General features: G+C 28.5%; 3 protein-coding genes across 4 annotated transcripts; 1 reads left to right on the forward strand and 2 right to left on the reverse strand.

The window, feature by feature from the left end:
* Positions 1-26: 26 nt before the first annotated feature.
* LOC129608966 (exocyst complex component 5) lies at positions 27-3,212 on the reverse strand. The gene is made up of 8 exons (XM_055520776.1): positions 3,031-3,212; positions 2,730-2,963; positions 2,159-2,605; positions 1,865-2,082; positions 1,193-1,786; positions 942-1,131; positions 553-870; positions 27-261 (listed from the first exon to the last, which is right to left on the reverse strand). The coding sequence occupies exons 1-8, from the start codon at positions 3,061-3,063 to the stop codon at positions 163-165; spliced, it is 2,133 nt and encodes a 710-aa protein (XP_055376751.1). The 5' UTR covers positions 3,064-3,212; the 3' UTR covers positions 27-162.
* Positions 3,213-5,045: 1,833 nt separating this feature from the next.
* On the reverse strand, positions 5,046-12,540 carry LOC129614138 (hamartin). 2 transcript variants are annotated; one of them, XM_055528554.1, is made up of 9 exons: positions 12,314-12,540; positions 12,015-12,217; positions 9,867-10,120; positions 9,367-9,804; positions 8,394-9,281; positions 6,913-8,338; positions 6,699-6,856; positions 6,520-6,640; positions 5,046-6,451 (listed from the first exon to the last, which is right to left on the reverse strand). In XM_055528554.1, exons 2-9 carry the CDS (start codon positions 12,106-12,108, stop codon positions 5,790-5,792), a joined length of 4,041 nt encoding a protein of 1,346 aa, XP_055384529.1. In that variant the 5' UTR covers positions 12,109-12,217; positions 12,314-12,540; the 3' UTR covers positions 5,046-5,789. The 2 variants fall into 2 exon arrangements, with proteins under 2 accessions (XP_055384529.1, XP_055384518.1); XM_055528543.1 differs by having other exon boundaries at positions 12,015-12,228.
* LOC129614155 (crossover junction endonuclease EME1) lies at positions 10,621-11,670 on the forward strand. The gene has a single exon (XM_055528574.1). It carries the CDS (start codon positions 10,676-10,678, stop codon positions 11,624-11,626), a length of 951 nt encoding a protein of 316 aa, XP_055384549.1. The 5' UTR covers positions 10,621-10,675; the 3' UTR covers positions 11,627-11,670.
* Positions 12,541-14,035: the final 1,495 nt, after the last annotated feature.

Below are 14,035 nucleotides of genomic sequence, written 5' to 3' on the forward strand. Positions count from 1 at the left end.
TTTTATAAAGTGCTTTTAATGAATAATTTATATTAATGTAAGTATATATATATAAGTTTTAAATACCCTAGTTTTTGAAAATTTTATATAATGTTGTGTAAAAAGCTTTGAATAATAAATCTCACCATCTGAGGAAAAATATCGATTTTTGTTTAATAAAATCTATTCTATTATGCCTTTCAAATAATTTGCAGTCTTGATTGCACGAAAATCGCCCCTTAGTTGAATAAATTGACGTATAACAGACTTATCCAAATTATTCTAAAAATTGAAGATGATATTTCTAACTGCAATTTCTAGATTAAAATTTGTTATAAAATACTTCTATATCTCAATTTTTTGTCGTGTACTTTATTCACTTTCACTTTAACTTTTTCGATAGATGTCAAATAAAATTTTTGAAAATATTAACTAATCTTATTGTATTCGAAAACAAAGTACTACCAGAATAACTGACTAAACTTCGTTTATTTGTGAAAGAAGCGAAATTCATTTTCTTCTCATCCCGTGTATAAAAAAATGAGATATAGAATTAAACCCATAAATACTCACCAGTGTATCTCCGGTACACGCTTCTAATATATTTTCTGGTTTGACTAAAAGTAAGTTACAGAGAGCGTGGAGTGTATCAAAAAGTTGTGTAACAAGTGAACTGTTCAGTTCTCTTGCTAGTTTGCGATACTCATTTACATCACATATTACGCACATAGCACCAACAATGTTAAATTGTAAGCTTTGTAGATGTTCATAAATAACACGATGTAAACGTATCCCAAATTCAGTCAAAACAGTTTGCAAATTTTCTCCATCCAAACATTTTTTGATCTGTTTAACAGCGGGTTGTAAAGTCTGCACAACATGCAAACAAACCTTAAAAATAAAAAGATAAGATGAAGTAGTATCATTTTTCATAATTTTTAATAATTTTTTTTAGAACTTACTTGAGATGACAATGTGTCCACATCATTTTCAGGTTTGTAGTCTGTTTTTTTCTGTTCAGTTTGCAAGTAAATTTTTACCCAGCCTATAATGGAATTCAAAACGCGATCTAAACCTGTGTCTAATTTATTTTCAATTTGTTCTAACATTAGACGTTTCTTTTGTAAACAGTCAGCTAATTTAGTGGTATTTCTAAAAAGTAAACGCTAGTTTCACAAACTTTATTAGTTTTTGAATAAAATTATTTACTTACTTGACACAGGGAACTATGCTAGCTGTGTATAAGTTCTCCAATAAATGAACAATAGTGTTCGATTTTTGTATAACATCAAAAAAGTATATTTGAGGAAAAACTTTGCTTTCACCCAATGGTATAGCTTGTAATCCTAATTCTAAAGCATAATTTACATGTTCATGCATCAAATACAATAATAAAATATCAGCTATTTTTATCACATTTCCAGCTAAATCGTTTTCTTTCGAAAGAATTCTACAACGTTTCAATGAGGTTTTAGTTTGTTGAAGTAAATTTATAGCGAGTTCCTCAGAGAGAAATGTCTCTCCTCCGTAGTCTTCAACCTGCGCAATATTTATGTTCAGACGATTACTTAACGATGCTTGTACTTCTCGTTTTAAATCTTGAAATCTTTCTGTTTGCTTTTTTTGATGTTTTTTACTGTTGTAATATTTTTCCAATTCGTTTGTACACTTATTTTTTAAACAACGCGTTTCGGTTTCAAGGTAAATTGCAATATCTTTTGCAAAAATATTTGCAGTTAGTTTTGTAAGTAGATCATCATCTGAACTTGGCATATATTTTTGTAAATCTGTTGACAATTTCACAGTTCTGAAAGTGCGAACAAGAATATATAAGATATTAAAATAAAGATTAGATAATTTTCAAAAAAACTACATGTATACTAACCTTGAATACATTTCGTGCAATGTTTTCAAATATTTTTCATCATCTTTTTTATCCTCCAGTTTCATTCTTGCATATTCATTTAATTTTAATTGATAAATATTCAATATAAACTTTGCCATTACTTGATCTGGACTTAGAAAAACCTTTTTAATAATTTCGTTATGCTCCTCACACATAGGCACAATACCGAAAAAAATATCTTTTCCACCATACTGGGTCTAAAATATAAAATTCAATGTAAGTATTATGTTGTTAACACAGTGCAAATTAAACTAAGCGATCTTTTTTAAATACCATTTGGCTTTGTTCTATATACGCATTAATACATTGCGAGTATCCCTTAAAATTTAATAATATTATAGCAATTTTTTTCATCTTTTCAATGTCCTTCGCTTTTTGAGCTGTTGCAAATTCTTCTATTAAACCTCTTTCGATTTCATCATATTTTCTCTCAATTTTCCTTTTGGCCTCTTCAAATTTACTTGCTGGTAAGTCTTGAGATATTGTATATAATTTTTGTATAACATCGGCTGCTTCATAAAGTCTTGACGGATCAGTAAATAAATCGTTAACTATCGGGCCCGGCATCAAAAATTCTGACATGTGATTTAATAATTTTTGTGCTTCAACCGTTCTACTGCGTGGTGTGTTGACATTTTCAAGTTGTTCTCCCAAATGAATAATCTTTCCAGCTACGGAATTAATTTTTTCATCTAACTGGTGAAACCATTCTACAGAAGTCTAAATTTGTTCATCATAAACCAAAAATATATTTAAAAATTATTAATTCTCAATGTGAACCTATCTACTTATGATAAAAAGAAAAAATTAAACACACCAGTTCAAGAAAAAATTCGATACAAACCTGATGTCGCTCTTGTAATTTGCTTACACTTCTGGCATGAACTTTTTGCTCTTCTTTTAAAGATTCTTCAATTCTTTCACACTTGCGTTGTTGCTTTTCTTGCAAAATTTTCAAATCTTTAATAGTATTAACAAATGTTTCATGAAGAATTTCGGGATCAAATTGAGATGATCCCACTTCATTATTTGCTCGCCAAGTTAAACGCTCAACAAAGTCATTGGCATCGAACGGTTCCTAAATTTTAAATCTTGTTTATTAATATATGTAATTTTATTTAACATATAATATTGTAATGTATTACAAGTTCGAGCTCTTCCATATACTGTTGCATCATTTTTGCACTTTTAAATGAAAAATAAATATGTACAAATAAAAATCTTAAAGAAAACTAATTCACATATCTCTTAAAACACTCTGTTTACGTTAATTTATTAAGTTTTTAGTTTTTGTTCTTCAATCTGAATATACAGAAACTAATTCCAACCAAACCTTAGGGGAATTCTTTTTGACATCTCAAAAAAATGAGGAAAAATCCAAAACTTTAAATTCACAATAATATGTATTTGCAGCAGTATTTTTGAAATTCTCTCAATTCAAATGAATGTCTTAACTCATAACTTTTCAGTGCGTTTGCTAACATCGCCGCTGTCTATCTTGAACGCTTTGGCTAGAATCGCCATAAACATAGAATCCGAAAACGCAAGTTCATCTGCTTTAATTGTACATAGTTTCTGTACATTTTTATACATATATATTTATAACAATTCTCTCAACATTTTTTTCTCCATAATTCCCCGGAATAAATGTTTCTTTTTACTGATGCTTCATTTTCTGTTGTATAAAAAATAATATTGTTCGAACATTTATTCTCCTATAGTGTAAACGAGTTGTAGTATTATTATGTAATTTTAAAGCAATTGTGAATATTTATGAATACCCATGAGGCAGAAAAAAAGTTGAAGAATACTTACCCAGCATTTACACGTACAAGTTACTTGCAAGAAAGTTGCAATACATACAAAAATTTTACTAACACATTGAAATATTTCTACTTGCTTGTTTACTTGCAGTTCAACTTGCAAGAAAATTTTGCTGCCAGTAATTTGAGCAAGTAATTTGACATATTGAGAAATTCACAAAAAAAAATTTGTTGTTTTGATTTTTTTTTTTTTTTAATTTAAAATTTTTGAATTTTGTTTTGAAAAAATTAAACTTAGCAAACTTAGCTAGTTGTTTTCTTCTCAAAGACATTTTCAAAAATTAACTTGCTAAACGCCTACGTCATAATAGCAAGTAATTTGACATTTCGAAAAACTAATTGACAATTAATATTATACAAACTTGCATGCAAGTAACTTGTATGTGTAAATGCTGGGTTATAAAAATCACCTACCTAATTTATCTGTTGATATTTAAATTCTGCAATGTTTACTAATTTTCCCAGCTGACTATGTTATTTAGTTATAATAAAAAATTTGCAGATTTGTCGTAATTCACGAATGTGCAATGACAATCAAAATATACTTCATTAACGTACTTGTACAACCAACAATTTTTTATATGCTTTTATGCAGAATTTTGACATTTACACATTTCTGATTCAAAATATAAATTGGAAATGCATAAACTATGCATTGTTCGCATGTTTTCAAAATACATCTAACATATTTTACTGCAAAACTTTGAGGAAAATGTTACATGAATTAAATTTTAGCTCGCATTGTAGTAAATAAAATAAAACAAAAAATAAAATTTTTGAAGAGAAATTTTTGAAAAATTTCGAGTTTTTTAAAAAAATTGAAAAAAAAAACTTTGATAAGTTTTTTCTTGAAAACTGTGGTTTAAATGTATTGATTGTAGTGCCGACCGAAAAAATAGCAACCCATGGCCTGTAAAGCAAGGTTTACAGTTACTCTATGTCGCATGGTTTTGAAGTTATAACATTTATTTATAAGCAGGAAGAACCTGATATCTTTATCTTCAACAAGCTGTAGTTCGAAAAAGAGTACATATATCTGCACCCCTTCTCATTCAAACAACTTTTTGCTGAAAATTGATCAAAGAATCATCCCTGAAATTATTTGACAATACGAAATACCCTTTATATTGCGATATACTGTGTTTATGAAGAAGCCTTAAGTACGTATAGACACACATACTAAGGCTTATTCTGAGTCATAAGTGAAAGTGATATTTATTGCGAAAGCCCCCTGTTTAATAAAATACTGATGGAAAGAATTAAATACATTTTTGTTTTTCTTTAAAATGTTTAGTTCATAATTTTAATTTGTTTTTTCTTAATTTTTTTCTTTATTTTTTTTTTTGTACGACACTAAATAAACAAGAGACAAAATTTTTTATTTTTAGAACATATCATTTTTAACAGAATTATTATAATTTTGATAATCAATTTTTTTAATTTTTAATATATATAGCTATAATTTAATATTTAATAACTTTTATTTTTCTTTTTTTGTAATTTGATTTTTGAGAAAATTCAAAAATCTTTCTATCTAGTCTTTAACTAATTAATTTTGTTTTTAAGTTTTTGGTATGAGAAAAAGATGAAACAAACAGAAATATAAACAAATTTTGAATAGATTTTTAGAAGGCCGCATGTTAGGAGAGAGAAAATTCAAAATTGTACTGCAATATTGATATATTTTTGCAAAGCATAAAAAACTCTAATTAACAAATTTTATAAAAATTAAAATTTAAAAACGAATGGATAAATTTTGTAAATAAACACCGTTACCGTACAATTTGAGCCCTAAATTTACACACGAACTTTAGGTTTTTTTTTTTTTGATATTTCTTTAATGTAATATGTAGATAAAAGAAAAAAGAAAAATAAAATAACTAAAAAAATAGCATACACCTAACAGAATTAATGTTTGATAAAACCTTTTTGTTTGTATTATTTATATAACTAATTAATCGTTATTATTATATTTTCATTTTTGCTTTTTTTTTTTAATATATGTATATATTTTTTTTATCATTCAATCGTAAAAACTTTTTTTTTAAATATTTTTCAATTTTTTTCCTTATTTTGGAAACTTATCTGTGGTGTGTACTATACTGTTGATGATGATGATGATGATGATGATGATTACGATGATGTTGTTGACTTGGTCCGGGTACAGGAATATTACTAGTATTACTACTATTAGTTTGATAATTGGTTGATGCAACTGCGGCTGCAGCAGCAATTGTTGCAGTTGTGGGATTCAAAGAACTATTAAAACGTACAGAAGTTGATGATGTTGTAGTTAAAATTTGATGTTGCTGTAATTGTTGAGATAATGGTAAACTTCTATTACGTACAGCAGTTGTAGATTGTTGCTGTAAAGGAGCTGTAGGTGAAGCAGACGAATTTGAATTGCTACTTGGATTACTGACCGTAGTTGTACTTATATTAATTCCATCATTTGATAATAAAGAACTAGATGCTGATACAGCCACTACCGCCACTGATGATACTGATGATGATGCAATTGAAGAAAATTTTTGGGGAGATGATGTATTGATTAGGGTTGTTACCGGGGATACTACTGCCACTGTCGTTATTGTTGTTGTTGTTAAACTATTACTATTTGTTGCAGTGGCAATGGCTTGCAAATTACACAAATCGGTTACAGAACGTAAACTAGCTGATAAACCTTCACTAGACGCTAATGATGTTGACAAAGGCGAAGTTCGATCAACCGAACTAGCAATATCTTTGAAAACATAGAAAATATTTTGGCTTTTTAAAAAATTATGCTTAAACAATCTAAAAATTTTTTACCAATTCTTTCAGATTCTGGAGACAGAGCATTACTTATAGCACGATTTCGGTTTAATTCTAGCATTTTTTGCTCCATTTGCAAAATAATAGATTTTTGAGCTTCATACTTCTTATTTAATGCCTGCAATAAAAAATTCGTATTCTAATCACAATTTTAACAACTTTCCTCTAATAATTACCGCGAATTTTTCCTCGTACTCATCTTTAACAGCTTTTAATAGGCGTTTCTGATCAGTGAACATCATTTCCTTATTAACAAGTTGCTGTTGAAGCTCTGTCAATCTATACTTCGCGCTTTCGAGTTGCGGAATTTTTTCTTCTAAGTTTGAACGTAACTCTAAAAATATAACATTTTTTTTAATAATACAAAATAATAATAAAGTTAAATATTACCATGGATTTCCAGTTTGAATATCTCTTTTAATTGTTTTAACTCTTCATCTCGTGCTCTCAAACTTTCTAACTCACTAAAGTGTTCTTTACACTTCACTTGAACTTCTCCCATTATCATAAACTCTGACTGCAATTTCGCTAAATCTTCTTTATATTGCAAACCTAATTCAGCTTGATATCTTGTGTTTTCTAGATCTTGTCTTGTATCGAAGAATTCACCCTTTAAATTATCAATTTCGTTTTTGTAATTCTGACAATTTTTAATCTCACTATGGAGTTTCTTTTGCAATTCTTCAAAATTAAAACGCAACTGCTTATTTTCATCTAATTCATTTTGATACTTGTTTTTCCACATTGTTGCTTCTTTCAGCAATTTTTGTTCTTTTTCATTAAAACTCTTACGGGTTTCTTTTGATTCCATTATTAATGTCGCATTTTCTTTCTCTAAGTGTCTCAATTGATCACGAATACGATCATTTTCTAATTCCAAGTTTTTCTTATCTCGGCTTCGACCCATAAGGCGTCTATTTCTTTCGGCATGTATTTCTCTTCTATATTCAGCGTACTGCAGCTGTAAATACAATAACTGAATTTGCTCTCTATATTCATCATCTCTTGTTTTTTGCTCCGTAGGATGTTTAGTTTTGACAATTACTTCCAAAAATTTATCCAAAATTTCCCTAGGCTGTAATATTTCTTGTACTTGAAAGGATTTACGCATTTTAGTTTCTTCCTCAAATAATTCTAATAAATTGTGCTCATAGATATGAGGCCATTGTTCTATAGTTTGCGTGGCAACGCAACTTTTGGTGATCGCATTCACTGATTTTTCTTTTATTAAATTGTGTGCCCCAGTAAATTTTGATATCAATGTTTTATTTCCTGCAAAATTGGCTGTTGTTACATCTTTGCGATCTTTCTTTTGTTGAATCCGGTTCAGTTTAAAATGTGTGGCAGCTGACATTACATCGTCTCCAGAAGGGCTGCTTGAATCATTACCTCCCCCACCACCAGCCATACCAGTGAAACTACTATTCCCACCTTGGGTGATTTTTGATGCACCATTTTGCTGAGCTCCACCTTCGTTAACAAAAATATCCTGATCGGCTATATTAATACTACCATCTTCATAATTATAATAGTTAAAATTCACTATTGGCCAAGATCTTGTTCGCCGAAGTTTCGCATTCGCAATTACAGTTATATATGGAAAATTTTCATTTGCTAGAGAAACAGCATTTATTGGAATAGTTCCACAACTTAAGTAACAACTATTATCATTACTGCAATAAGTAGAAATACAAGAACGTCGTTTTAAATGATTCACGAGCATTTGCATAGATGTGTGGGCAGGCACATGCAGACCTCCTACAGAGCATAATGATTGTTCGTTTTCATCACATTCACCATATTCATTTGAAATATCCTAGGAAATAAAATTGCGATTGAATTTCTTATTGCAAATATGTATTAAAGTATACCTGTAAAGTATCTGAATGATGTGGACCAGTATCACCAAATGCTCCACTACTTGCACATATACCTTGTTGACTTGTTAAAGTTGTAACTTCCAAATCTAACTCTGTAGATAATGTTGGTGAATCTAATGATTGATTAGCCGAAATGAATTTTCCAGAATTAGAGATAGCACTTTGCACTGTTCCAATATTTAAGTCCTTTGTAAGTGTATTAGAATATAACCTTTGTCCACTGCCAAATGTGTTTGAAAACGAGCGATCATTTATTATTTTCATAAATCGTTGAGATGATGGATTTGGTCCAATATTAGTAGCAGTAGTGGTAGTTGTTGTTGTTGAAAATTTAACATGACTATTAATTGCAAAGTTTTGTTCTGTGATCATTGTTGGGAAGTTGAAAGGAGATTGCTCCTTACGCATTGGGGATGATGGTTGACTTGTAGGTAAGATAGCTCTCACTGCTCCAGGTTTGTTAATCATTGATCTTTTAATCGAAATATCTTTTAGCGGCGTTGTTTCAGGAGTGGCTTCAACCGCCGCTTCAGGTGGTGATGAGCCGCTTACGTTTAATAAACTGTTTGTTGTCATAGAGTGATCAGTGCTTGTTGAAACAGATGGTACTACATAGTGGGGTGTAGGTGTATGCGGTATTGCACCTGTAGGAGGTGGTGTAGCTAAAATTTCTAATTGAGGGCTCCAAATTTGACGCTCTGAAAATTTAGATAAATCTGTGATATTCTCACGTTGCATTAAATAATGAAGAGGTGAAGAAACACAAGACGTAATTGGTTGGAATGGAGTGTTACGCACCGATGCTGTTTGAAGCACTTGAGTAGGCAATAATGCATTTTTATATTTTACTGATGAAGCTAATAAATTATCGGTATTATCCTAAAATTGAATATTTAGAACTTATTAAGTGTAGAAATCTTCTCAAAATGTTATATACATATGTATATTAATTTTTCAAAATTACCTGATTGTAAAATGCTAAAGATAGTTTCGCGCACTCAATAACTACATCATGTGGTTGCATATCTCTCCAACGCCCTATATTTGCTTCACTTTCTTTTGATCCCGTAATTAATAATGGATGAATACGTACAGTTTCTAACAGCGGCTTTATTGTATGATGATATATTGCACCTTTTTCTTTATTGACAAAGTCTTTTAGAAAACTAATAAAATGCCAAGGATACATTCCGTATAGTCGATGAAAAAGCATATGTAAACCAATTTGTAAATGAATTATTTGATATTGCGTTAATCTATTAGGATTTTGAAAATTCCATGAAGCTAAATGCCCAAAAACATCAAACAATTCCGATAAAAGATTGGTTGAGGATGGTATAATTGGTAACAGTGTTATAATACAAAGCAATGCACTCATTAATGGAACTATTTCTTTCTCACTCTAGATTAAAACATGTAAAATATTTAAAAAAAAATTTAAAGGAAGAAAAAATTGAATATTACCTGTAAAAGTTTTAAAATATCCTTCATTAACTTATGTTTGGCGACTTTGTGTAACCATGTTGGATGCTTTCGAACTATAAAACCAAATAGAGTTAAGGCGGCTATTCTATTATGATTTCGCATCCATTCGGATAAACGATCGAAAACATAATTATCATGTGGCTGTTGAACTTTAACTATTACTTCAAGTATTCTAGCAGAATTTGTTTTCAGATAGTAATCCATCATTCCTTGTACTAACCATGGATCTTTTGCTAAAATGAGTTTTTGTTACATACATAAATATTTACATACATTAAATTGTTCATAGTTTTTTTGTTTTTTTATAAGTGATTTGACATATTCGAGCAGTATATTTATTATTATTTTATAATATTATTAAATCATGATTAATCAAATTAAAATTTGTTAAAAAAACTTTAACAAAAATGACTTGCTATCAATTAGAAACAGTAGCATTCGCATTACAAATATCTGCTTCAAATCAGATACGATCAGAAGCAGATTTATTGAATAAAAAGTGAAATTTGAAATCACACACAAAATTATCAATCCCAGTAGTGATTGTAATAAGCTTTTGAGCGAACCACAATTGAAACTATTTAAATACCTTTAGCAGATTATTGAAACGGTTGAAAATGGAATTTACATGGATTTTTTTCAACACATCATTTTAAATGCTTAATGTCATTTTACAGCTGTTATATTTTGTTTTCTTCCACTTTTCTGTTATTTTAGGTAAATTGGGTGTGGGCACAAAATATAAAACAAACTTTAATTCTATAATGAAAATTTGCATTTAAATTAAAATGGCTTCTCCTAATAAAATTTCTAAATCCAAGAGAAATGTAGAAAAACTTCAACGAAAATACTTGCAAGAACAACAAAGAAGAATCAAGCCCGGTGAATGTATTAAATACATTAAATGTGTGATTGAAGCATACTCATTAAATTCTTGTCTAATTTCTGAAATTCGACAGCAGTTAGACAGCAACAACATAAAATATTTAATAAATTACGACAAAGTTGAAAGTATTATCTTTTGGGAAAGATCTGATCAACAAACACTTCTAACAACATCAGAAACATTGGTCTCTGAGAAATTCACCAGGGAACCTAATATTTTGCACATCATTAAGGCTGAAGATTTTCTTGAAGGAGTTCAGAGTAAAAGTATAAGACAAAATACTGAAAAACTTATAAAAAAGTTTCCAAATTCAATTGTCACAATCATTATATATGGAATCAAGAATTTTAATACAAATCCAAATAAAAAAGAAATTGAAACAGTACTTCTAGAAATTCAAATAAAATATAATTGTTGTCACAGGTGCTATGAAACATATACAGAAATTGCTCAAGTTATCGTCCAATTTAGTAAAGCAGTAGCAGAAGCGCCATTTAAAATGGAACAAATAGAAAAATTTCGAGATATCGATACTTTTCTTTTGAACGATAATAAAGATTGCGTACGAGTTGAAGGGACAGCGGGACTTTCAAGACTTTGGCAGAGTCACCTAACCCGATTACCATTAATAACTTTAGAAGTTGCTGAAACCATAATAAATGAATATCCTAATCCCGCAAAATTAATCGAGGCATACTCCAATACAACAGAAGAAGAAGGTAAAGATTTATTAAGTAATCTAAAAATTCGTAGAGGATTTGGGCCATTACAAGCAAATAAGAGACTTGGACCCGAATTAAGCAAAAAGATATACATTTTATATAATAGTTTAAATTCTACCGATACCTTGTGACTGTGTTTTATGCTTAATGTATAAATATTTTAAATTTGATGAAATAAAAATTTATGAACTTTTTAAAACGCATTTTTGTTTATAGTTAAGATGTAGCAGAAATTACAGAATTTAAAGACAATAGGATGTAACATTATTTGTCCACTTAAAAGAACGAATAAATTGGCAAGAAATTTGATACTTTGTAAAAAAACTTCCAATTCTCTGCCCTTATTTGCTTTTGCTCATTCAAAATCAAAATGCTTCCAAAGAAGTTGTGAAACATTTTTAAACACAAATTGTAAAAAAATTTCTTTGAACTGAAACAATTCCACTTGAGCCCCAGTCATTTTCACAAATGTATCTTAACTAATAAAATAAATTTTGACATTAATATTCAGTTACTTACAGTGTATAAAAAATTCAGCTATTTTTTGCTTCGATTCATCATATTCTTGTACATTACTGGATTCCAAACCGTTGAAAAGTTTTTCTGGATCCATAATTTTTTATAATAAAAATCATAAAGAAAATGGAGGTAGTAATTTAATGAAATAAGCGGTGTCCACAATTTACACAAATTTATATATTGACTCCCCTTCAATTTTTTTCCTACGATTTTGCTTAATTAAAAAAATTAATTTAATATGGCAAATTTAAACAAATCTCTATTAAACTTTTCCATCGAACAATAATAAAATTACGCACTTTTTGTTCCCCTAATTACCATAATTTTATTCTTTTCTTATGAGAATTTTTTTTCGATGATGAAACTTTTTTACTTTAATTTTTTCTATTTTTTTAGTGCTATAACTTTATATTATTGTAAAATATTTACACTAAATTCATCACTACATTTTACAATATTAAAAAAAAATATATAATTCTATTATGGTACAATAAAATGTACAAATGTTTAAATAAAAAAAAATTACGAGGATTAAAAAGAAAGGAAACACATTCACACCATATTACCAAATTTACAAATAAAAACTTAGCCAAAAAATTAGCAATTATTTCCAAAAAAAGCCATTCTTCTTTCTAAGTAAAAAATTGCTACTTATAGATTGATTATTTGTTTAAACGTCAATGATAAATCATTAGAAATGTTCAGAACTGAATTATATTCAAGTTTTTTGAAAATCACTTATAATAAATTGATTTTATATGCTTGAATATTTCCTAAAAGATTTGCGAAATAATTTCTTACAAGTGCTAAAAAGCATACAATTTAATTATTTTACTGCTAACAACCAAATTTGACAAATATAAGTGTGAATGGCAACGCTACATAGCAAGGGGCCCAGAAAATTTTTTGTTTAATAAAAAAAAGTTTTTGTACCGTTTTGCAGACTTTAATGACAACTCACATTTCACCTTTTTTTTAACATTGTTAAAACTCAGATGACATATTTGACAATTATTTAACGTAATGGAAATTTTGTGGATGTGTAATATAATAAATAAATAGGTATGTTCACATGAGTATGAAAAAGAATTTAAAACCCATTTAAATATACATGGTCGTTTCACGAGATTATATTAAATTTTAATTAACTTTATTATAGTAAAATATAAAAAAATTTGTCTCGTAAGCATGCTTTTTTCACCAAGAATAAAGGTTTAATTTTTTTTCAAGTGGTATTAATTTTAATATAATATACTTTGACGTTGCCAAGCAATAGCTCAGTTCGTAGTAGCTTCGTAAATAGATAGCGTCGAGGCTTATTAAGTGCATATTAAAATTTAACTGTGTTTTCTTTTATTTTTTTTTCGTGAAGTACACATTGTAAATCACAAATAAATTAAACATCTATGGAGCAAAAATGAAAATGGCAACAAAAACTTTTAAAATATTACCAAATAAAATTACATAATATAATATGTATTAAGTATAACTGAAGAATAAACTGGAATAATGTTTTATCAAAACTCCTATCAAAAGACTTAAACATTTCTAAAAAGAATTTGAGGAAAATTAGATTCTAATATCAAGTTTACTTTATCCAATCTAGCCACGCGTTTATCATATTTATTAACAAATTAAAAAAAGTGAATAATACAAATGAATGAGTATCTATATCAATGATATGAATGTGCAATATCTGTCTACATATTTTTTTTATAATGTATATAAGAATAGTATAGAGAAGCAAGGCTGTCTTTTGGCCGCGATTTGAAAACTTATGTTCCAAGCTCCTTCTTTTGTATTTCATACTTATTGAATAGATGTACTTTAGTTATAACATAATAATTGTATAAATGTAGTCATTATCACTTTTACTTATTATATGAATACAAATGCTTTAAAAAGTAAATTGAAAGTTTATATTTATTTTCAATAAATATAAACAAGTCAGGTCACATTTTTCTTCTGATTTAGAACAGTTAAATTTATTAAAAATTACATATCTAAGTGATTGATTTGAG

The sequence above is a fragment of the Condylostylus longicornis genome, unplaced genomic scaffold, assembly GCF_029603195.1.
Source record: "Condylostylus longicornis isolate FDR11 unplaced genomic scaffold, ASM2960319v2 ptg000004l, whole genome shotgun sequence".
Lineage (NCBI taxonomy): Eukaryota > Metazoa > Arthropoda > Insecta > Diptera > Dolichopodidae > Condylostylus > Condylostylus longicornis.